Here is a 25,695-nt window from a genome sequence, read left to right as displayed (position 1 = left end):
AGAACCCAGATCAGGCACAGACTCTCTCTACCAATACAGAATCAGCAACCAAGCAAAGACAGACACACCAAAACAAAATTGAAGAGCAGTCTCCTGAACCCCCATGTGAAAATCACAGAGAAAAATCACAAGGTTTACCACCACCCAGGACAGCAAGCTCACCTCAAAAGCCAGCAGCCACGCAGGGGAGAGCCCCAGTGGGAGCAAAGCAGGAATGGAAGACAAAAGCTACATCCAAGGGTTGCTGGAGGCAATGACTCAAGAAATAAAGCGAGAAATGGATCAGAAATTGAAAGAGCACAAGGATGAACTATCAAAAGAGATACAGGATATCAAAGAAAAGTTGGATGCAAAAATAGAAGCTGCACAAACCTCAGTAAGAAGTGAGATAAACGCCAAATTAGAGGTAATGCATACTGATCTCACCTCATTGAGAGGTGAGATCAGTACTCTGAGAACCAACATTGAATCCATAAAGGGATCCATTTCCTCCATGCAAAACCACAATAGAAGCCACGGTCAACAGAGTGAATGAAATGGAAGGTAGAGTGTCAGATACAGAAGACAGAATACACCAACTGGACCAAAAAGTGACAGATATGGAAAAATCCCTCAAATTAAACCAAAGGGAAATTCAAGAGCAAGCAGATAATGCTAAAAAATTTAACCTTCGCATAATCGGAGTGGACGAAGGTGAGGAATTCCAGAGCAAGGGAATGCAACACCTATTTAACAAGATAATCAATGAAAATTTTCCCCACCTCAAAAACGACCATCTTAACTACATCACAAAAGCTTATCGAACACCCAACAAGCAAGATCCCAGGAGAAACACTTCTAGACACATTATAGTAAAAATGATGGATCTGAATAATAAGGAAAAAATCCTACATGCAGCAAAAATGAAGAAGGAGCTATACTACAACGAGAAAAAAATTAGAATCACTGCAGATCTCTCCACACAAACAATGAATGCAAGAAAAGCCTGGAAAAGCACCATACGAGCCCTGAGAGCCAATAACTGCCAACCCAGACTGATATACCCGGCAAAGCTAGCATTCACATTCGATGGAGAACTGAAAACTTTTAATAGCAAAGAAAAACTAAATGAATACATAAACATTAAGCCAGCATTACAAAGAATTCTAAGAGGGGGGACACAATCTGAAGAAAGCAACCAGGAACTGGGACCTGCCCCAAACAGGCATTACTCAAAGTCTAACTGAGCAAGCACAGGAGGAAAGGAAAGAAGAAAAACTTAGGAAAACGGAATGGCAGGGACAACAATGCATCTCTCTATACTTTCTCTTAATATAAATGGGATGAATTCGTCAATTAAAAGAAAATGAACTGAGGACTGGATCAGAAAACAAGACCCATCCATCTGTTGCCTTCAGGAGACCCACCTCTCAGCCAAACATACAAACAAACTCAGAGTGAAGGGGTGGAAAAGGATCTACCAATCAAATGCCCCCAGTAAGAAAGCAGGTGTAGCTATCCTGATATCTGACAAAATAAACTTTTCATTAAAATCAGTACAGAAAGACAAGGACGGACACTACATATAAATAAAGGGAACAATCCAAGAGGAGGATATAACCATCATCAACTTATATGCCCCAAATATTGGTGCACCCAGATATGTCAAACAAATGCTCTCAAACTTACAGAATAAAATAGATCCCAATACGATAATACTAGGAGACTTTAACACGCCACTCTCACCAAAGGACAGGTCTACCAACCAGAGGATTGGCAAAGAAGCTACCGAATTAAGTGAGGCCATACTTCAAGCAGAATTAACTGACATCTACCGAGTATTTCACCCTAAAACAACACAGTACACATTCTTCTCAGCAGCTCATGGAACTTTCTCCAAAATAGACCATATCATAGTTCATTCAAGGAACTTAAGCAAATACAAAGGGATCAACATAATCCCCTGTATCCTATCTGACCACAGTGGAATCAAGCTAGCTCTCAATAACAAAGCATACTGCAGAAATTTCTCTAATACATGGAAATTGAACAGCACACTCCTTAACAATGCCTGGGTAACAGAAGAGATCAGAGAAGAAATAAAGCATTTCCTACAACTCAATGAAAATGAAAACACCTCACAAAGAAACTTGTGGGACACAGCAAAAGCAGTCCTGAGGGGCAAATTTATTGCCCTCAGTGCCCACATCAAGAGAATGGAAACAGACCAAGTAAATAATCTCATGTTGCAACTAAAACAGCTAGAAAAACAAGAAAAAATGGGACCTAAAGCTACTAGACGAAGCCAGATAACCAAATTAAGAGCAGAGATTAACCAATTAGAAAATCAGAAAACCATAACCAAAATAAACCAAACAAAAAGCTGGTTCTTTGAAAAAATAAACAAAATTGATGGCCCGTTGGCAAGATTAATTAAAAAAAGAAGAGAGGAAACCCATATTAATAGGATTAGGGATGCCACCGGAAATATCACAACAAGTACCCAAGATATCCAAACAATTCTAACAGACTACTTTCAAAAGCTATACTCTCTAAAGGAAGAAAATCTGGCAGAAATGGATGCATTTTTAGAGAAATACAAGTTATCCAAACTGAGCAAAGAAGAAGTTAACCAATTAAATAAGCCAATATCCTATAATGAGATACAGGAAGCTATCAAAAGTCTTCCAACAAAAAAAAGCCCAGGACCAGATGGATTCACAGCAGAATTCTATAAGACCTTTAAACAAGAACTAATACCCATACTCCTCAAGCTCTTCAGAGAAACAGAGAAGGAGGGAGCTATCCCAAACTCATTCTACAAAGCCAATATCACACTCATCCCCAAACCAGGCAAAGACCCAACCAAAAAGGAGAATTACAGGCCAATTTCCTTGATGAACACAGATGCAAAGATCCTTAACAAGATTCTAGCTAACAGAATCCAGAAACACATAAAAAAACATAATACACTATGATCAGGTAAGCTTCATCCCAGAGACACAGGGATGGTTTAACATACGTAAGTCAATAAATGTAATCCAACATATCAACAGAGCCAAGGTCAAGAATCACATGATTATCGCCACAGATGCAGAAAAGGCCTTTGATAAAATTCAACATTCATTCATGCTAAAAGCTCTGGAGAAAATAGGAATAGAAGGAACATTTCTAAAAACAATAAAAGCCATTTATGACAGACCAATAGCCAATATTATACTTAATGGGGAAAAGCTACAACCAATCCTCCTAAAATCAGGAACAAGGCAAGGATGCCCACTGTCTCCACTCCTCTTCAACATAGTCCTAGAACCCTTAGCCAGGGCAAAAAGGCAAGAAAAAGACATTAAAGGGATCCGCATAGGGAAAGAAGAAGTTAAACTATCCCTTTTTGCAGACGACATGATACTATACCTCCACGATCCCAAAAACTCCATCCCCAAACTTTTAGAAATCATAAGTCACTTCGGCAAAATAGCAGGATACAAAATAAACCCACAAAAAGCAGTTGCCTTCCTATACACTGATAACGTACAGGAAGAGAGGGAAATAAAGGGAGCAACCCCATTCACAATAACCTCCCAAAAAATAAAATATTTAGGAATTAACCTAACCAAAGATGTAAAAGAACTATTTAATGAGAACTATAAAAAGTTAAAGAAAGAAATTGCAGAAGACACTAGGAAATGGAAAGACCTCCCATGCTCCTGGATAGGCCGACTTAATATAGTAAATATGGTAATACTTCCAAAACTAATATACAAATTCAATGCAATTCCTATTAAAATCCCAATGACGTACATCACTGAAATACAGAAAACAGTCCAAAAATTTATATGGAACAACAAAAGACCTAGAATAGCCAAAACAATTCTAGGGGATAAAGACAATATGGGAGGGCTATCCATGCCGAACTTCAAACTCTACTACAGAGCTATAATAACAAAGACAGCATGGTACTGGCACAAAAACAGACCCGAAGACCAATGGAACAGAATAGAAGATCCAGAAATAAATCCACAGGCCTACAGCCAGCTGATATTCGACAAAGGACCCAAAGACATACAATGGAAGAAACACAGCCTCTTCAACCACTGGTGCTGGGAAAACTGGGCAGCCACATGCAGAAAACTAAAAGTGGACCCCAGCCTATCACCATGCACCAACATCAACTCAAAATGGATTAAAGACCTTAACATTAAACCTGAATCTCTGAAACTACTGCAGGACAGAGTAGGAGAGACACTTGAACTAATAGGCACAGGAAGGAACTTCCTGAACAGAGTCCCAGGGTCACAACAAGTTGGAGAGAGACTCGACAAATGGGACTACCTTAAAATAAAAAGCTTCTGCACAGCTAAATCTATCGCAACTAAGCTAGAAAGACAACCAACTAATTGGGAAAAAATATTTACCAGCAATATATCAGACAAGGGGTTAACATCCTGTATATACAGGGAACTCAAGAAACTAATCCCTCCCAAACCTAACAAACCAATTACTAAATGGGCAAGGGAACTAAAGAGGGACTTCTCAAATGAAGAAATAAAAATGGCAAAGAAACACATGAGGAAATGTTCATCATCCCTGGTGGTGAAGGAAATGCAAATAAAGACAACCCTGAGATACCACCTTACCCCAGTCAGAATGTCCCACATCCACAAATCAGCCAACGACAAATGCTGGAGGGGATGTGGAGAAAGAGGAACCCTATTACACTGCTGGTGGGAATGTACACTTATACAACCACTTTGGAAAGCAGTCTGGAGGGTCCTTAGAAAGCTAAAGATTGACCTCCCTTACAACCCAGTCATACCACTTCTAGGCATCTACCCTGAACAACAGGAACCAATATACAAGGACACGTGCACCTCCATGTTTATTGCAGCACTGTTCGCAATAGCTAGGATATGGAAACAACCTAGGTGCCCCACCACAGATGAATGGATCCAAAAATTGTGGTATCTATACACAATGGAATATTATGCAGCCATTAGAAATGACAAAATAATGGCATTTGCAGGGAAATGGATGGAGCTAGAAGGAAGGAATCATGTTGAGCGAGGTAAGCCAAGAATGAAGAGACAAACGGTACATGGTCTCCCTGATAAGTGGATGCTAAATCCAAAAGGTTAGGTGATACAACAAAACTAACAGGAGTTAAGAAACAAAGAACTCCCGCTCATCTGGTTGAACCACTACTAAATATCCCCATGCTGCTGATCACAAATATGGTATATAACATGTGAACACTGTTATATATTACAGACTGTGATAGACAATTTGCTCCAGGAAAGTTAGAATGAACTTGTGACTTTGAAACTATGTAATCACTTAATCACAATCAAAAAAAAAAAAAAAAAAAAAAGAACCTCGGGGAAGGGAGGGAGGGAGGGGATGGTAGGGGGAAAACAATGGAGGGGGTAACAATGTTCAAGAGGAAGTGTACTCATTACCTCACTCATGTAACTGTAACCCTCTGTATAGTATCTTTACAATTAAAAAAAAAAAAAAAAAGAATGACATTGCCCCATTTGTTAGGAAATGGAAAGACTTGGAAAAAATTATATTAAGTGAAGTAAGCCACAGACTCTTATACAATACTTTTCATGTCTTAAAGAAAAATACCACATTGAACATGGCGCCGGTGGCTCACTCCTGTAATTCTAGCCACTCAGGAGGCTGAGATCTGAAGATCCTGGTTCAAAGCCTGCCTGGGCAGGAAAGTCTGTGAGACTCTTATCTCTAATAAACCATCAGGAAAACGGAAGTGATGCTGTGGCTCAAGTGAAAGTGCTAACCTTGAGATGAAGAGCTGAAGGACAGTGCCCAGGCCGAGTTTAAGCCCCATGGCCGACAAAACAAACAAACAAAAAAACCTACCTCATTGAATGATGGTGTGTAAATTGATAAAATGAGCTCGCCCAGAGTCACCCACAGTAAAGCAGTCAAATGGCCCCTACTTAGCATGAAAAGTATAGCTGGAATTAAAATCTGTTTGTAATTGATAAACCTTAGAAGGTGTATACAATAGGTATGGACTAATTAATCAGAGTGGAAATATAGGAAACAGACCTTAGGTTTAAGCATAAATTCTGGGCTGGGAAGGTAGCTCAGTGGACTAGTGCTTGCCTGGCATGCATGAGGCCCTGGTTTCAATTCCTCAGCATCACATACACAGAAAAAGCCAGAAGTGGGTGCTGTGGCTCAAGTGGTAGAGCACTCACCTTGAGCTGAAGAACTGAGAGACAGTGCCCAGGCCCAGAATTCAAGTTCAGCGACCAACAAAACAAACAAACAAACAAAAAACCCAAATTCATAGAAAACATAAGGAAAATTGGATTGGGTATAGCTTAATGGTAAAGCACAAGTCTAGCATGAACGGATTCAATTCCTAGTGCTGCAAAATCAAAATAAAACAGAACAAGAGAACAAAAAACAGGATAAAAAATTTTTCTTTATTCAGTGAGTAATATAAGAAAACTAAACTCAAGAATGTTCAAAAATAAGGAGAAATAAATTTAGGAAGTAAACTACAACACAGATCAAGAATTTAGAACACAACACTGTGATAAATATGATGAGATACAATATAATATTGGCATTATTTTTGGATGGTACTGAGATTTGAACTTAGCATTTTGTACTTGCTAGGCAAGCACTCTACCACTGCACCCATGCCCTCAGCCCTGTGAACTTTAATTGTGTTTGTGTGTGTTCACTTGTATACATGCAAAGTGCCAGTATTAGGGCTCAAACTCAGAGCCTGGGCACTGATTTTGTTTGAGGCAGTGATTTACCATCTGAGCCAAAATGCCACTTCTGGCTTTTTGCTGGCTTAGAATCGAGATCCTCAGATCTCAGTCTTCTGAGTAGCTACGATTAGAGGTATGAGGCTCAGGGTCCAGCTCTTTTAAGTTTGTTTTTGAGAGTAACTCCATTTTTGCCTAGGCCCATCTCAAACCATAATCCTCTTTACTCTACCTCTCTTATAGTTGGGATTACAGGCATATATTACCACACCTGGTTAATATGGACATCATTCTAAAACAAAGGTCTGCAAAAAGTTTTCTGTAATAAGGCAGATAGACATGTTGAGACAAGTAAGACAAGTTGAAAAGCCAAATAAAAGCCAAGTTAAAAAGTCAAATATGGCATGTTTTTGTTCATGTGTGAAATCTAGACTAAAAATGATGATGCCAATAATAATAAGAAGAAGAAGAAGAAGAAAAAGGAGACTGATTAGACAGAGTGTTAGTGAAATGAGTCCCTTGCCATAGCTTAGTCCACTCCTTCCCTTCTCCACAGCTTAGGATGCTCCCTTCCTAGACAACACTAGGCCCATGTAGTAAAGGCAGTAACTAATCAACTTCCAGCCCCCTTTACCTTGGAATGGCACTTCTCTGGAGAAGCTACCACCATATAAGGCAGCAAGAGCCCCTTAGAGTGACTTCAAGTCTGGGCAGTTACAGGACGCTTATCTACTATTTGGACAGCAGCCATAAATCCTAGTTCACCATGATGAAGCCCTTGGCCCACATGTCTACACCAGGGTCTCCGCCTCCTAGCCCTTTCTAGCCTCTCCTAAACTTCCTAGGTTATATAGGTTACCCCAGACAATAGCCGGTGCTTCTTCTCATTCCTCCCTTGTGAGAAGGAGTCTTGCCAGCCCCCTTTCCCCGCCAATAAACCTTTCTTTGTTCATAGACCACTTATGGTCTGACTTCTGGAGATTAACAATTACTGACAGGTGGACGGGAACACAAGCAAATCAGGACAATGTAAAGGTCTGAGCTTCAGTAGATCTGAAGTGGCTTGTGCTTTTCTACCCAGAATCAGCAGGCTTCAGTCATGTGTTAGAGGAGGGGAAAGGAGAAGGTACATGGGTGAGGAGGATCACTGTACTTTACACATATATGAATATAGCATAGTGAAACCTAGTAAATATTTTTTGATAACAAGAGGGAGGAAGCAGAGATATTTAGGGAATATAAAAGAGGTTGTGAACTTGTTCAAGTACATGTACACATCTATGGAATTTTATACTATACTATGAATGTATACTCATCTAAATAAAACAAGTAAAAAGATAAGTGTTTCAGGCAATTGGGGACCTACAAGGTCTCTGCTGGATTTTCCTTTTTGAAACTCTTTCCAAGCATAACATAGCTTATGGATGCACAAAAAGAAATTGGAGGTCTCTAGTTTGTGAGCCATAGTTTGCAGATTCCTGTATTGTATTATACTATTTAGATACTGTTTGGTAAACTAAATTGGCAGACAGGTAAAGAGAGCAGCACGTGGTATTCAGGCAAGGGAAAAGGTTTGTTTGCAGGCCACCTCAGGTCAAATTGGAAGCCCAAGCAGCAGGAATAAAAAAGGATCAAACCACAGCCTGGCCATGACTTATCAAGGCCAGGGGCGGAAGGTGTGGCCACACTGGATTTGGATGTGACCTTGGGGGTGGGGTGATTGTCTCCAAGTGTGTCAGGTATTGGTGACATAGGACTTAACCAAGAGAAGGAGTCTGCTCCACCTTCCCAGGGTGGACCTTACAGATAATATCACAAAATATGACAAAAACTTACCGTTCTAGTTTTCCAAGTATTTTAACTTCCATAGTTTCTTCAGAATTGCCAATAAAGACAATGCCAATTCTAGAAATTAAAAGAACAATTAGCTGGGCACTCATGGCTGTAACATAAACCATTTAGGAGGCTGAGATCTGAGAATTGGGGCTGAAGCCAACCTTGGCAGAAAGTCCTTCAGATTCTTATCTTCAATTAATGACAAAAAACTGGAAATAGAGGTATGGCTTAAGTGGTAGAATGCCAGCCTTGAATGAAAAAACTCAGAGACAGTACCCAAGTCCTGAGTTCAAGCCTCAGTAGTAACATAAAATAAAACAAAACAACATGCCAATTGTAACTTAACTTCAATGAAGGTATTTTAAATAAAATTTAAAAATGTATTTAAAAATAGTTCCTCTCTTGGGCTGGCAAGGTGACTCAGTGGTTAAGAGTGCTTGCCTTGCATGCATGAGGCCCTGGGTTCCATTCCTCAATACCACATACACAGAAAAAGCTGGAAGTGGGTGTTGTGGCTCAAGTGGTAGAGCACTAGCCTTGAGCTAAAGAGCTCAGGGACAGTGCCCAGGCCCAGAGTTTAAGCTCCATGATGATCAAAAATAAAAAAATATATCCTCTCAATAATTATTATGATTATTTTGGCATTACTAGAGTTTGAACTGAAGATCTTACACTTTCAAAGCAAGCACTCTACCACTTGAGCTATGCTCTAGCTCTTTTAGTTTTAGTTTGGTAGGGTCTCATGCTTTTGCCAGGCCCAGCCTCAGACCACGATTATCCTATTACACCTCCCAAGTAGCTGGGATTATAGATGTGGATAACCACATCTGACTTGTGAATGATTATTACTTTAAAAAACTAAAGATTTAGAATAGGTCAAGACAAGAGAAGTACAAGTACTTTTGTAAATTCTATTAAACAGATTTCATACTAATCAGATGTTTAAAGAATTTTTTTAAAAACCCCAAACTGATTTGTTAAAAAATTTGAATGTGCTTTTTGAGTACTGGAAAATCAAATGACATTACCTTGCAGCAGCCTCCACTAGAGCCTTTTCATCTGGTGAAGATGCATAGTATTCCAACTGGGGGGGTGCCAGGTTGGATTGCCAAGGACCATCACCAATGCCATCAGGTTGAACATTGCTGATCTGTACAGTATGGCAGAGACTGACTGCTTTAAAGAAGAGATCGTGTTCTTTAATCTGTGGAAACACCCATTTGTTGATATGAAGTGTTGTGAAAAACCTCCTCCTTCTCACCCCCTGTCTGGCTGGCCTCAAACTATATTCTCTGATTTCTTCCCAGTAGCTAAAATTATAGGCTTGAGCCAGTGTCCAGTTTAGTAATTTAAAATACCTGAAGCTAGTTGGGCTATGGTGGCTCATGCCTATAATCCTAGTTACTCAGGAGATGAGATCTGAGGATAACAGTTCAAAGTCAGCTTGGGCAGGAAAGTCCATGAGACTCTTATCTCCAGTAAACCACTCAGACAACCAGAAATGGCTCTGTGGCTCAAGTGGTAGAGCGCTAGCCCTGAGCTGAAGAGCTAAGGCACAGGCCCCCCCACCCCCCCCCAAAAAAAATACCCGAAGCTAAATATTTAAAGACAAAAATACCAATGTTGATATTTTGTAGTATTGAGTCAAGGATTTACATTTCAAGTAGTATACTTAATTCTACTCCACTGACAGGTATCTGGCCCTTACAACCCAATCTATCATATATTAAAGAGAGTTAATTCATATGAAACCCTTATTTATTAACTGGAAGTTGCTTACTAGTTCAGTTTCGTTGTCAGGACTGGTCCTAAAAGAGGAACTAGCTGTAAGATGGGATAAGTTGTTAAGATGGGATGAACTACTCAGATAAGATAAGTTTCCTTCTGAAGAGTCTGGTGTTGGTCCTTCAGGTACCAATCTACCATTAATTTCTTGGTATTTCATGCCATTAATTGAACATTCCCGAAACTGCATTTCATTTTCTGTCAGTGTTCCAGTTTTATCTGTGAACACATAGTCCACCTAGAGAAAAAGAAAACTGTGTTCATAGTCTAATCATGAACAACAAAACTTTGTCCTCTGTCACTTGAAGTCTAATTGGCCTATTAACATCAGTGTACCAATAAGGAGATTCTTATAATTAAACCACATAAATGTCAAGGAAACAAAGCAAGACAACACAAAATACAGATACTTTTGAAGTTTATAGCATCATTAGATACATGTTCATTCCTAGAGGTGACTGAAAATGTGGCATAAGAATTTCATTTGTATTATCATTCAAGAATTATCACGAAAGTGGGGCTGGGAAGGTGACTCAGTGATAGAGTACTTGCCTCATATACATGAGGCCCTGAGTTCAATTCCTCAGTACCACATAAGCAGAAAAAGCTGGAAGTGGCGCTGTGGCTCAAGTGGTAGAATGCTAGCCTTGAGCTGAAGAGCTGAGGGACAGCGCCCAGGCCTAGAGTTCAGGCCCCATGACCAAAAAAAAAGTAAAAATTATCATGAAAGTAAGAGTGAAAGGAATATTTAACAACCTAGAAAGTGAAAGGGCCAGGAGAAATGGCATTGTGGCTAGCAGTGAGAACAAAAATATCACCAACACCAAAAGTAGAAGAGGTATTGTCCAAAATAGAAGGAATTCAAAACTAGGTCAATAAATAAGTAGTGAAAAAGGTATTAAAAAGAAAGGAACATATTTTGAAAGGCAGATAAGATTATTTTATTAGTCAAATTTAATTATTTATCAAATTCCAGAAAATTAACTTTAGAAGGTAGGCCTATGAAGAGAAGGATGTCAAAGGTAAAGTCTCAATTCAAGGATTATGAAAGAGCTGGTTACTACAATGATGACTTAAGCAGTCACTTGAAAAGGAGGTAGCTATCACAAACAACAAAAGCCCTACATACAATTGTCCATCATGAATGAATATGTATTAATATATATCTATACCTATCACACAAACTAAGTTCAGAAGCATACAAAATGGGTTGTATCCATCAAGTACATGGGATTTTTCTCCAGAATGCAAAAAAAAAAAAAAAAAAAAAAAGCCAGATGAAGGATTGAGGATTGATGTGTCTTTAATCCCAGCTACTTAGGAGACAAATAAGGAAGATTATGGTTTAAGGAGAATAGGAAAATCACAATAGGGCCAGACTGGGGCAAAAAGCAAGAACCTATTCAAAAAGTAACAAAAGCAAAAAAAGCTTGGAGGTGTGGCCCAAGTGCTATAACTGGCTACTAGCAAGAATAAGGCCTTAAAAATCAAATCCTACTACCAACCCCCAAATCACTGTAATCCACCATATTAATAAAATGACACTTGTCCTTTATTAATAAAGTTAATAGTCCTATTTCACCAGGAGTGAAATACCATGGTGAAAAACCCTTGAACAATTAGCACACACACACATACATACACATACACTCACACACAAATGAGTGCTGGGGAGATCACACCTGTAAATCCTTAGCTACTCAGGAGGCTGAAACCTAGAGGATCTAAGTTGGAAGTCAACACAGACAGAAAAGTCCTCAAGACTTCATCTTCAATTAACCAGCAAAATGCCAGACCAGGCTGAAATGGCAGAGTTTCCACCGTAAGCAATCAAGCTGAGAGTAGAAGGCTCTGAGTTCAAGTCTTAGTATTGGCAAAAAAAAAATACTTTCCTTGAATATAGAGAGATACTACATATATATTCTCAAAGACATCTTTTAGTGGTATACAGAAATTGAGCAAGTGTAAAAACAGAGAAATTAACTCTCAGGGAAAAATAAGTAAAAAGTAAATGTAGTTATAGTATTACAAAAAAATCTGTAAAGAATTAGGAATTAATGAACAGTATTAAAATTGATAACAAATAATTTTAAATTATTATGAAACTATTAAATGCCTAATTATGATATAAAAATATTCAGGGTTTGGGGAAGGAGAGTGAGTGTGTATGTGGGTGGAGTAATGTAATGGCTAAAATTTTAAAATCAGAGAAGAATAGCATGAAGAAATACATTGATAAATACTAGGAATTAGTAGTAACTAGAATATGCTCTGTGAGATTTTCTTTTGTTATGGTGCATATATAATGTATATTAATACTTTGATAAAAACAAAAAATTAGAAAACATTAGAATCATTTCACCTGTCCAAGCTCTTCATTCAGATCAGAAGTATTGACTTGAGCCTTCTGACCTGATTCTTCATGATAGAGATCAAGATCCCAGCCAATAAAAAATGATCCAAGAAATTTCTGCATTTCAACTGTCACATATAATGAAATTGGAATGATAAAATTGTAGAGTACCAAAAAAGCAAGGAAATCAGAAATAAATCTCAGAATCTAGAAACAAAGAAAAATGAAATGATTATTTGGTAAGAGAAAATACTGGATAATTTTCTCCAGCAAGTTTTATGTCTAAATAGACCATCAATTATATTCTGAGGTAGACTAGTTATCATAAATTAACTTATTCAATTGTTTTTCTAATACTTCATGTCCTCTATTTAGAATTTTGACCAAAGTAAAGGAAGAAAAGGTTTGCTTCAAATAATATGTTACATTTTAGAAGTGAAAGTTACCTGGGATGACTGAAACTACCTCTGGCAAAATTATAATTCTACCTTCTGGAGTACACTTAACCATTCTGCTACTATGCTTCAAAACCACGAATAATCAAAGCTGTAACTTAAAATAATTCCAACATAATTGTTAGAAATTGGTACAATTGTGAGAAATGGTCTGAATACAGATTCTACATCAATAGCCTCCCTCAATGTCATAGCAGAGCCACATTATAGTATGCAGTGTGTGGAAGGCAAGGTACCTAACAACGAAAGATACAAAAGGTAGCAGTCCATGTTTATTTCTATGGTCTCCTGAAATATAACTTTCAATATGCATAGTTTAAATTGAAGCTTGGAGCACTATTCTCCAAATTGTAGGTTAAAGTCTCTTGGCAGTCCATATTTAATCAGTTTAAAGCTTTATGCGACACTTATTTTCAAACTAAACCACCAGCAAATCTGGCAGTAAGATTTTATTCACAAAAAATTGTAAAAAAAACCTTATAATTGAAACCATTTGTAAACTATAATAAATGGAACAGAAAGCTGAATCTGTAGTACTGAAGTAAAATTAAACATAGATATGAAATTTGGGGATGTTTTAATTATACACAGAGAATATAGTTGCTTATGCCCTAAAAGCTTACCATTATAAACAGGCTGATTGCTCTTCATTTGCAATATCATTCTGTCAGTATCAATGGTGTGAGGTCACAGTGGCCCCTCCAATCAGAAGATATTAACAAGTATTAGCTGTGCCAAAAATTCATTTATACCATCTATAAACACATACCTTGCTACTATTTCTTTGATGTTCTGTTTTTTGGTTATACCAAGGTTCATCCCATTTTTCTTCAGCTTGCCATGTATATTTCAAGATAGTACTGATGATGGCTTCAGAAATAAGAATTATCAGGTAAATTATCAAAAATGTGTTCATTGACCTAAAGCAAGAAAAAGAGAAAATAAAACATCAGTATGTTATATTTGTTTAAAAATACTTGTATCAGGGCTGGGAAGGTGGCTCAGTGGTAGAGCGCTTGCCTTGCATGCATGAGGCCCTGGGTTCAATTCCTCAGCACCACATAAGCAAAAAGAAAAAAGCTGGAAGTGGTGCTGTGGCTCAAGTGGTAGAGCACTAGCCTTGAGTTGAAGAGCTGAGGGACAGTGCTCAGGCCCAGAGGTCAAGCCCCATGACCGGACCCCCCCTCCCAAAAAAAATACTTGTATCAAGAAGATAGTAAAATATACAAAGTATTATTAGAGCTATTTGAAGGACACATCTTTATTTTCAAGAACTAACCATACAACAAAATCTACTTACCAGCAACAAAAGAACCAATACACGCAGATGTTACAGTAGAGAACAGTTTAGGATACTTATTTTAACTATATGTAATTGTTCCAAAATTTTCAAAGATATTTTCAGGGCTTATCTAATTACAAGTACAGTAAATAAAATTAACATGTGCATGGTATTAAAACCCAATAAAACTTTAGTAATATCAACTTCTTAGAAACCCTGCGAAGAATTTGCTACATCCTTTTTACTGGTAAGTAATAATTCAGACTCCTTTGATCTTCAGACAAGCTAAAGTTTCATGTGACATGTGATATAAAATTTAAAAATGTGAATATTTGGTACAATTTAAAAAATAGTTCCTTATTTAAAACTTTAAATATACAAGCCAGCTGCTGGTGGCTTGTATATATAACCTATAACCTTAGCTACTCAGAAGGTTGAGATCTCAGGATTGCAGTTTGAAGATAGCCCAGGCAGGAAAGTCTGTGAGACTCTTATATACAATTAACAACTATTACTCAGCCTCCTGAGTAGCTAGGATTACAGGCTTGAGCCACTGGTTTCCACTTACTGCTTGCATTTTTTAAAGATGCAAACATCTGATTAAAGGAATGAAAACAACTGGCCTCAGTCCAGATAGCTAATAAGTATATCTAAGTTAAAATCTGACTCCAAATGCCAACCTCTTTACACTTAGCTAGTCATATGTCCTTGTTATTCTGCTACACTGTTTGGTTTATCTCTACCCACTATCTTTGCTCTCGAGTCACTTAATAAACATTCACCTTATGACCTACTTTTAAATGCTTAATTCAAACTCTATCTCCTTTCTGAAGTCTGCCTTAATTGCTATAGTTTTAAATGAATTTTTTACTTAAATTTAAAACTAGTATCATGTAATTGTCATCCAAATTTTCATTGTATATTAGTTTTAACTTCCAACTCCATTGGAAACTCCAGAGAAAAGAAATTGTATCAGTATTTAATTACATTTAGTCAATTCATTCAGTCATGAAACTGCAGAGTAGGAACAATAGGAATAACAATAGTATGGCAAATTTTCTATATTTACTAATGTATTAAGTCTCAGCAAAGCTCCTTTCCCAATATCTACATATTATCACAAATACTCAATTTTATTTACTTTTCATGGTATGTCTGAAAATATGGAACCTTTCATGAATTTGTTCTAAGCCTTTTGCATGGGCAATGCTAATATTCTACATGTTGTAGTAATTTTAATATGTGTGCCAAAGCAGCACACACATATTCAACTCTAAATTTAAAAACAAATTTGGTTATGAAATGTATCATGGAAAATTCAAACACATACAAACAGAACACTATAGTGTACCCCATGTGTCCAATACAACCTCAGTAACTATCAACATTTTATTCTCACTTCATCTATACTTTCTTGCCTTCCAATTATCCCTTTAATTCTTATTTTTGGGCTTCTTTTATCAGTTACAGGCTCATAGGAAGGTATAAAAATAGTACTAAGGTTCCTATGTACTCTTAAGTCTTAATTTCCCCAATGTGACATCTTGCATTTTTTTTTTTTTTGTGCTGGTAATGGACTTGAACTCAGGGCCTTATGTCCTCTCTTCCTCACAGCTCAGTCTACCACTTGAGCCAATTCTCCAATTCTGGCTTTTTGCTCATTAACTAGAGAGTCTTAGGGATTTGTCTGTCTGGACTAGCTTCAAACTGAGATCCTCATATTTCAGCCTCCTGAGTTGCTAGGATTTTAGATGTAAGCCACTTGCACCAGGGTGCTGTTTTGTGTGTGTGCACATGCACAGTCATGGGAAAAATAGAGGACATTGTACTAGGCAGATTCATTACTTCTGAGCTACATCCCAAATTCAATAGTGATATCACATATGGTGGTAGTACAATATTAAAGCTATGAACATGGCAGGCACAGGTGGCTGACACCTATAATCCTAGCTCCTCAGAAGGCTGAGATTTGAGGATCACAGTTTGAAGCCAGCCTGTGTAGAAAAAAAACTGTTAAACTCTCATCTACAATCAACCAACAAATACCCAGAAGTACAGCTGTAAATCAAGTGGGAGAGTGTTAGCCTTAAAGAAAAAAAAAAAAAAAAAAAGCTCAGGGACAGCAGCTCAGGCTCTGAGTTCAAGCCCTAGGACCAGTACAAACAAACCAACCGAAAGCCATGAACAGAACATTAGTACATCAGTGAATTTAACCACAGGTTAATGTTCAATGACAATGTAATGCCATCTATATATTAGGGACCACTCCTAAGAACTGTTCCATCATACAACAGAGCTCTGTTATGTTAATAATGGTTCTTTTTATTTGCATACATTTTTTATATACCCTTGCTTCCTGCAGCAATAATCTATTTTCCATCTCTATATTTTATAATTTTGAAAATGTTATATAACCATAATAATAAAGTATTATCTTTTTAGCTTGAGTTGATAAACATCAAGCTAATGTTCATTCTGATACATGTATTAATAAATCATTTTTCTTGAATAGTATTCCATTGTATACATATACAAGGTTTTTCATCCAACTAGCCACCCATGAAAGGGCACTGGGCTATTTCTTTTTTTTTCTGTAATAAATATAGCTGTTTGTAAATTTTTTTATCAATTTTTACATAAGCATAAAATTTATTTCTCTGTGATAAATGCTCAAGAGTACAACTGCTAGGAGATACAGTTTGTATATTGAGTTTTGCAAGTCACTGCCAAACTATCTTTGATAACAGGTAACACATTTTTCATTCCTATCAACAATGAATAAGAGATTCACTTTCTCTACCTTCTGGCCAGCACTTGGTATATTCCTCTTCTTTTTTTAACTATTATGGGAAGTGTGGAGATAACTTACTATGGTCCTAATTTGCTTTTGTTCAATGAGGCTGATTTTTTTTTTTTACCAGAGATCAATTATTTTTATTTTTTAACTGTTTTTGTGTAGTTGATATACAGAGGGGTTACAGTTACACGAATCAGGTACAATCACTACAATTCTTTTTGAACCATTTTCCCCCTTTGGTTGCTCTCTCCCAGAATCTTTCCCTTCTGTCCTCACCCCATAAGATATCAAGTTATCAAGTTCATTTTCTACATAGTGTCTGTTAATCCTCCCATATACAAACAAAGTAACAAACAACACAAAAGAAAAAGAAAAAAACCAGCAACAATGGCAGCTGAAGAATGTCACTTGTTTCCTCTTTTTGGAGTTCATTTCATAGAATACTATTTTATATGATTATTTGATAGCTATTGAGCTCCTGCCCACTACTCCTATGCTGTTAATGACTGGGTCCTATATAATTTATCATGGTCCAGTTTTATTTGTTTTGGTCATTCAGTGTGTTTACTTGTAGATTTATAGGCACATCTTAGTTACCACAAACAGGGAAACTATGCAGCCTATGTTTCTTTGGTTCTAGCTTCCTTTGCTTAATATATTTTCCAAGTCTTTCCATTTCCTTGCAAATGATACAATATCATTCTTTCTGATGGATGAGCAGAATTCCATTGAATATGTATGTCTCACACACACACACACACACACACACACACACACACACATTCAATGGAATTCTACTCATCCATCAGAATGTGTATACATATATATATATACATATATATATATACACACACACACACACGCACACACATACATATATATGTGTGTGCGTGTGTGTATATACATTTTCTTGATCCATTTGTCCACTGAGGGACATGTAAGTTGATTCCATATCTTGGCTATGATAAATAATACTGCAATAAATATTATTGGTTGTGCTGGTGGTTTTAGTTTGTACTGGTTTATAGTCCATTGCCCAGGAGTGGAATTGCTGGGTCACAGGGAAGCTCTATGTTTAGTCTTTTAAGGAACCTCCCTATTGCTTTCCAGAGTAGTTGAACAAGTTTACATTCCCACCAACAGTGTAATAGGGTTCCCTTTTGGCCACATTCCTGCCAGCATTATTGTTAGTTTTCCTGATAATGGCCATTCTAACTAGAGTGAGGTGGAATCTCAATCTTGTTTTCATTTGCATTTCTTTTATGGCCAGAGATGTTGTACACTTCTACTTTTGCCTATCAGCCATTCTTTTTTCTTTCTCTTTAAGTCATTAGTCCATTAGGTTTTTGAGGGTTTATTTTTTGTGAGTTTAATTTTTTGAGTTCTAAGTATATTTTGGATATGAGGCCCTTGTCTGATTTATAGCTAGTGAAGATTTTCTCCCATTCTGTGGGCTTTCTATTTATCTTGCTATCTATGTCTTTTGCTATAATCCCATGCATCCAGCTGCTCTTTGATTCATTGTGATTCTGGATTTTTATGAAGTTTCACCCTGAACCTAGAAGGCTTAGGGTTTCCTCTACCTCTTCCTGTAATATTTCACAGTATCTGGTCTTACACTGAAGTCTTTGATCCATTTAGAGTTGATTCTGGTACAAAATGATGAAATATGGTATCTATCTTCAGTTTTCTGCATGCAGATAGTCAATTTTGCCAGCACCGTTTGTTGAAGAGGCTGTCTTTCTTCCAACCTGTGTTTTTGGCTCCCTTATCAAATAGTAAGTGGCTATAGGTTTGTGGGCTTATTTCTGGGTCTTCAATTCTGATCCATTGGTCCTCAGGCCTATTCTTGTGCCAGTATCAAGCTGTTTTTATTACTGTGGCTTCTTAATAAAGCTTGAAGTTTGGTATCTATATTCCTCCAGTGCTATTCTTCCTGCTAAGGATTATTTTTACTATTCTGGGCTTTTTATTATTCCATATGAACACTTGGATTGCTTTATCTATTTCTTTGTAGAAAGTTGTTGGGATTATGATGAGTAGTACATTGAATCTATATAATGCTTTGGGCAGAATTACCATTTTTACTATGTTAATTTTCCCCAGAAGTTGAGTATTTTTTATGTGCGTATTTGCCATCTGCAGCTCCACTTTAGTGAAATGTATATTCACAAATTTGGCTTATTTTTCATTACCTCTTTGGGTTACTATTTGCTTTGGAAGTTTGTAGTTCAGAAACTAGTGCCTCTTGAAGGTCAAGGCAGCATTCTACCACTTGAGCCATGCCCCCGGATGTAATTATTCCCACTCTTTACCTTGTCTTTCCATTCTTTACAGAGGGTTTTTAATTTTCATGAAGTCCAGTTAATTATTTTTCATTTAGAGACTATGCTTTTTGGTGTCATGTCTAGTAATTCTTGGCCCTAACCATAAATCCTGAAGATGTTCTCTCTCTCTGAATGTGTGTGTGTGTGTGTGTGTGTGTGTGTGTGTGTGTGTATGTGTGTGTGTATTCAACTCTTTTCTTCACCTTCTCTTTCTTCATTCCTGTTCTCTCTTTTCCTTTCCTTTCCTTTTTTTTTGTATGCTGGGAATTGAACCACACAAAGGCCTCACTGATATTCAACAAGTATTCTGTGTCGGCTTATTTTTTATTGCATACTGTACATTATAAGTAATAGTTGCAAAGAGTTTGTATTCTTTCATGTTCCTCAACTGAGTGCTGATTTGTATTACAGTAGACAGCTAACTTGGTTGGACTCTTAACACCTAATTCTATTGCAATGGGTTCTTTCAGTTTCTTGTTGCTGGTTCTTTTTGTTTCTGTCTCTCTTGAACATTCAACAGTCAGCCGGGATCTGGGCAGAGTTTACATGCAGTTTTCAAGTCTATTCCCTTCTGTAGCTCTCCCCTTTACATATTTTCACCTTTTTAGCTTTTCTTCCAACTTTAAACCTTATCTTCTCATACTGCAATCTAGTAAAGTGTAGATTGTTTTTCATCTTTGGAATGCTAGAGATTAAATCTAGGGCCTTGCACATGATAGGTAAGTACTTTACACTGAGCTATGCCCCCTAGTCTGAGCTGAGACTTGATGCCTCAAGAAGCTTGGAAATCGGGGCATACCTTCCAACAAAAAGCTATATTTGAAGTTTTTCCCAGGCTGTGGACAACTTTCAGCTAAATTAGACTCCTTGCCAGTTTCCAAGGCACTTTCCAGTTCCTAATAGTTGTTTATTTAATTTTTTTTCTTTTTAATTATTATCATGGGAAAGTTAATTTGATCAAGATTCTACAATTTACCGCACTGTTAATTTTTAAAGTCATACTTTAGTACTATATGGCAAACACTATGCAAAACACAACCTGTATATAAAAATATATAACATTATTCCTATTGCCAAGGACATCACTTTATTCAGTTGATTTGATAAATATATTTTAATACATATGAATTAATAAACATATATGTAGCTATATTATGTATACATAATTAAAAAGTTTTCTTACTTTTCTACAGCAGATCGTTTCTGTGACTTGCTCTTGTAATTTAGTGCCATCTTAGTTTCCATTCCAGTGTATATAGCAACACCTACAAAACAAAACTATTCTTTAAAATAATTCTCTAGATAGAAGGTATAGGAATGGAGAGGTAGGTTGATTGGATCAGTAGCCATCTGGAATCTAGGCAATAAGGCAGGAGAGGAGCTGGCATGCAAAGCCAGTCAGAAAGCCAGGCAAGGTGGCCCCCATCTTGACAAACCTGCTCTAGTTGCAGATACATTAAAAAGGAAAAACAATAACAACAACTGTGCTACAGAGCTTTGAGCCTTTCCCTCTGTGAAATAAGAAATGTAAAATTCCAGTCCCCACCATTATCCATTTACATGTCAGAATGCAGTTGTAAAAGTTACTGACAAAAAATAAGTTATTGACATTTTCTTAGGAATGGAGTAACAAAACCTGCTGTGAATTATCCCTTTAAAGAAAGCAACTAGATGGAATTTCTCCAATGATGACAGCCTTAAAAATGATACAAGTTCTTAAAGTAAGTCCCATATCACCCAAGAATCACCTGTAACTGTACACTGACACGGGAATTCAAGGTTTGTTTTGCCAAGTTACAGTTTCACAAGGCAGCTCTAACTTTTCATGGGGATATGCAAGGCAAGCACTCTACCACTGAGCCACCTTGCCAGCTCCTCAGCCAGTTTTTATAGGTTTTACAAGTCTAACTTAAGGAACCCAGTCATTCAACCTGCTGGATGAGGAGGCCATAGGAGTCCTGGTTTTGAGTCATAATAGGTACTGAATAAAAGAAGTAATATTTAAGTTAGAATTGAAAGGGGGAGGAAGATGGCAAAGATAGATGACCGTCACAAATGTAGCAAAAGGTAGAAATAAAAAGTACTGTTAAAGCAGGAACAATGAGTTGGAGTCCAGAGTGTGAAGGGCCAGGAATGCCAGATCTGGTATCTAGACATCATTCCAAAAGAGTTTGAAAAATAACATGTGCATCTGTCAGAATAAATTAAGTAAGCACAAAGAAAATCCTTTTTTAGGGGCTGGGAAGGTGGCTCAGTGGTAGAGCGCTTGCCTTGCATGCATGAGGCCCTGGGTTCGATTCCTTAGTACCACATACGCAAAAAGAAAAAAGCCAGAAGTGGTGCTGTGGCTCAAGTGGTAGAGTGCTAGCCTTGAGCCTTGAGCTGAAGAGCTGAGGGACAGCGCCCAGGCCCAGAGTTCAGGCCCCACAATCGGACCCCCCCCAAAAAAATCCTTTTTTAAGAATGTGAAAGACTCTGAGAGATAAGCAAGAATGACAGTAATAATGGAACTAAAAGTTGGAAACAAAAGGAATCAGGCAAGACAAGCCTTATTAAAAATAACTTTGCAGTTAAGACTTTGTTTCACATACTCTGTCACTTTCACATATTTGGTAAGTAATCAATCTCATTTTTCCCACTTTTTTTTTTTTTTTTTTTGGTCAGTCGTGGGGCTTAAACTCTGGGCCTGGGTCCTGTCCCTCAGCTCTTCAGCTCAAGGCTAGCACTCTACCACTTGAGCCACAGTGCCACTTCCTGTTTTCTATGGTTTTTATTGGAGATAAGAGTCTCATGACTTTCCTGCCCCGACTGGCTTTGAACTGAGATCCTCAGATCTCAGCCTCCTGAATTGCTAGGATTACAGGCGTGAGCCACCAGCGCCCGGCATTTTCCCCACTTTTAAATAGGGAAAAAATACCTTATAGTAGTTGTGAGGTCTGTGTGAAAAATTAGTATAATGCCTAGACTGAAAAGATAATCAGTAAATGTTTATATCTTCCCTCCCCACTGCCCCCTCCAATCTCTGCCCTGGACTTTCCTGTCTGGGCTGGCTTTGAACCTTGATGCTCAGATCTCAGTCTTCCAAGTAGCTAGAACTACAGGCATGATCCAGTACTAGAATTATTCTTTAAAGGTGGGAATCACAGGGGGAAAGGGTAGGAATGACAGATGAGAGAGGGAACTAAAAACTATAGAAAGCTGAGAAAACTGAATGAAACAAAAGGAATAATGGTGCTAAGATAAACAACAAAAGACAGACCCCAGACCTAATTTAAAGTATTTAAATATACATTTTCTAAACAAATTTGGGCCCAAATGTTAAGGTTAATCAGAATGAAGGAATACTGCTGGAAAAATGTGTTAAAATTCACTGTGATATTAGAAAGTTTAAAACTCTAAAAGGTTTATTCTAGAACTTGAATTCATGGTCTAGGTGCTATCCTGAGATTCTGTGCTCAAGGCTAGTGCTCTGCCACTTGAGACACAGTTCACTTCCAGCTTTTTGCTGGTTAACTAGAGATAAGAGTCTCAAGGACTTTCCTGCTTAGGCTGGTTTTGGACTGCCATCATTAGATTTCAGCCACCTAAATATATAGGATTACAGGTGTGAGCCACTGGTACCTGGCTTATAATTTTTTTTAAGAGTGGAAAAATACATAAAATATACAATTTAACCATTGAACCAATTTAAGTTGTAAATCAGTAAATTCACAATTTTGTGAGACCATATTATTCTCTAACTAGAGGATAATTTCATCATCTTAAAAAAACAAAAACCCTATACTCATTAGATTATCATTCCTTAATCTTCTCATATCCCTAACTCCTCAGAAAAACAAATCTGCCTTATCTCTGCATTTGCCCATACCAGATATTTCAAATAAATATGAGGTTTTATGTCTGACTTCTTTCACTTAACATAGTTTCAAGATTCATCCATGTTATAGCATAAACTGATACTTCATTCACTGGATTCTATCACATTATACATCTATTCCACATTTTGTTCATTTGTACCTGAAGGACTGATCCCCACCCTGTTGTCCCAGGTACATACAGATACCAGACAAAATCCCAGGTATGTGTGAACATGTTTGATCTGTTGGCAGGGCAATCTATGTAAACCCAGATGAAAACATCCTATTGTGGGCCCAAATGAAAAGCCCCCACCTCCCTTGACCTAGTGGCTTTTTCATTAACCCCTGCCTCCTTGCTCAGACCCCATATAAAAACCCAACTCCTGTTCCAACTTTCTCGCACAACCTTCAAACCCATAAGAAGGTCTGTGCTCCATACTGTTGACGATGGAGTCTAGCCTATTCCTTTTCGGTTCCCCTCCATTTTCCAAATAGTACCCTGTGGCAATTGTGGATAATGCTACTGTGAACATTCTTATGCAGGTTTTTGTTTGAACACCCATTTTTCAGTTCTCTGGGGTATATACCACATATGTATAGTGAGATTGCTGGGCCATTTTGTAATACAGTGTTTAGTTGATTGAAGAGTGGCCAAATTTTTCTTAAGAGACTGAACACAACTATTAACAATGTACCACAGTACAAATTTGTTCATATCTTTGCAATATTCTTTTTCTTTTGTTGATGTCAGCACTGGGGCTTGAATTCAGAGCCATGGTGCTATTCCTCAGCTTTTACCCTACCACTTTAGCTACAATTCCACTTGTGGGCTTTTAGAATATCATGAACTTTTCTGCCTAAACTGGCTTAGAATTGTAATCTTCAGATCACCATCTCCTCAATGGCTAGGATTAGAGGCATGAGCTACTAGGGCCCAACTTCTTTTTCCTTAAGAAGAAAAAAAAGTGTGTGTGGTGTGTGTGCGTGCGTGTGTGTGTGTGTGTATTTGCTGTCATTTGGACTACTGGGATTTCAAGCCTCATACTCTAATGCTTAAACCACACTCCTATTTTTGCTTTATTTTTTCAGATAGGGTTTTGTGTTTTTGCCTGAGGATAATCTCAACCAAGATCCTTCCAAGGATCTTTGCCTCTCAAATAGCCCCTTTACACAATAAAATATGATTACTTTATAAGATACCTTGAGAGCTAAGATATAGCAGCACAGCAAATGTAAAAGACAAATAAGGGGGATGGGGAGTACGGAGTGTAGCTGAGGAGGTGGGAGGGAAGGGATGGTAGGGGAAAAACAAAGGAGGCAACAATGCTGGATAAGAAATGAACTCATTACCTTGCTCATGTAACTGTAACCTTTTGTACAGTATTTTCATAATAAAAAACTTAATTCAAAAAATAAAATAAAAAATTAGAGCTGTGGGTAACAGTGGGCCAGGATACTAAAAGGTTATTTCTAAAATGGAAGGAGCTAGATGTCAGCTAAAGGTCATTTTCAACTTCATAAGCTGATAATGCACTGATTTGGATTCAGAGTATATTGAGTTAATTTAGAACACTATTTATTCATCTTTTTGATATAATAAAGTACATATCCCAATTGTACCTGGTATACATTCAGAGGTTTGTAAGAAGTTGAACATACATACCTACATACATGCATACATATGCTGGTACTTATTATCCAACTTTGGAATAACCATAAAGGAATTATAGAAAAGGCTTACTACACTATGTTAGATTATATTGGTTCTCATCCATGCAACTCAAAGTACTAATTATTTTCTTAGCATTCAGTTTTACAAATTTTCAGAAACACAATAGAAAGGTTCTAGTTTATTATTCAAAAGCAAGATTAACAAAAACATATGAATACAATTTTTGTAAGAAAATAATGACATACAACATTTAGGTAATGAATTAGTTCAACCCAAAAGGCTACAAATACTGTGCTTTTAAAAATATTTCACATATGTTCACCTGTAATCCTAGCTACTTCAGGAGGTTGAGATCTAAGAATCATAGTTTAAAGCCAGCCTGGGTAGGAAAGTTCATAAGACCCTTTATGTCTAATTACCTACCAAACACCCAAAGGTAGAGGTTGTGACTCAAAAGATAGACTATTAGCCTTGAGCACCAAAGCTCAGCAACAGAGACCAAGCCCAGAGTTCAAGCCTCAGGACTGGCACATGCGCATGCATACACGTTTCTTTCATCTTTGGGTCCACGTATACATACGTACATACATACACACACAC

At 37.4% G+C, this 25,695-nt stretch overlaps 1 protein-coding gene and 1 non-coding gene across 4 annotated transcripts in view; both read right to left on the bottom strand.

The window, feature by feature from the left end:
* Atp11b (ATPase phospholipid transporting 11B (putative)) overlaps positions 1 to 25,695 on the bottom strand; it is a 113,317-nt gene that overhangs the window by 45,995 nt on the left and 41,627 nt on the right. For all 3 annotated transcript variants that reach the window (XM_042699620.1, XM_042699619.1, XM_042699618.1), the window contains exons 10-15: positions 20,750 to 20,831; positions 13,930 to 14,080; positions 12,715 to 12,912; positions 10,348 to 10,590; positions 9,596 to 9,771; positions 8,568 to 8,636 (exon numbers count right to left, since the gene is read on the bottom strand). In XM_042699620.1, coding sequence (XP_042555554.1) covers positions 8,568 to 8,636; positions 9,596 to 9,771; positions 10,348 to 10,590; positions 12,715 to 12,912; positions 13,930 to 14,080; positions 20,750 to 20,831 — 919 coding nt within the window. The remainder of the gene's footprint in view (positions 1 to 8,567; positions 8,637 to 9,595; positions 9,772 to 10,347; positions 10,591 to 12,714; positions 12,913 to 13,929; positions 14,081 to 20,749; positions 20,832 to 25,695) is intronic.
* On the bottom strand, positions 15,600 to 15,701 carry LOC122125098. Its single transcript, XR_006150724.1, has one exon. It is a non-coding gene; the product is annotated as a U6 spliceosomal RNA (small nuclear RNA).

The sequence above is a fragment of the Dipodomys spectabilis genome, unplaced genomic scaffold, assembly GCF_019054845.1.
Source record: "Dipodomys spectabilis isolate Male_0828 unplaced genomic scaffold, ASM1905484v1 ptg000260l, whole genome shotgun sequence".
NCBI lineage: Eukaryota > Metazoa > Chordata > Mammalia > Rodentia > Heteromyidae > Dipodomys > Dipodomys spectabilis.
This window is presented reverse-complemented; position numbering and strand designations above follow the sequence as displayed.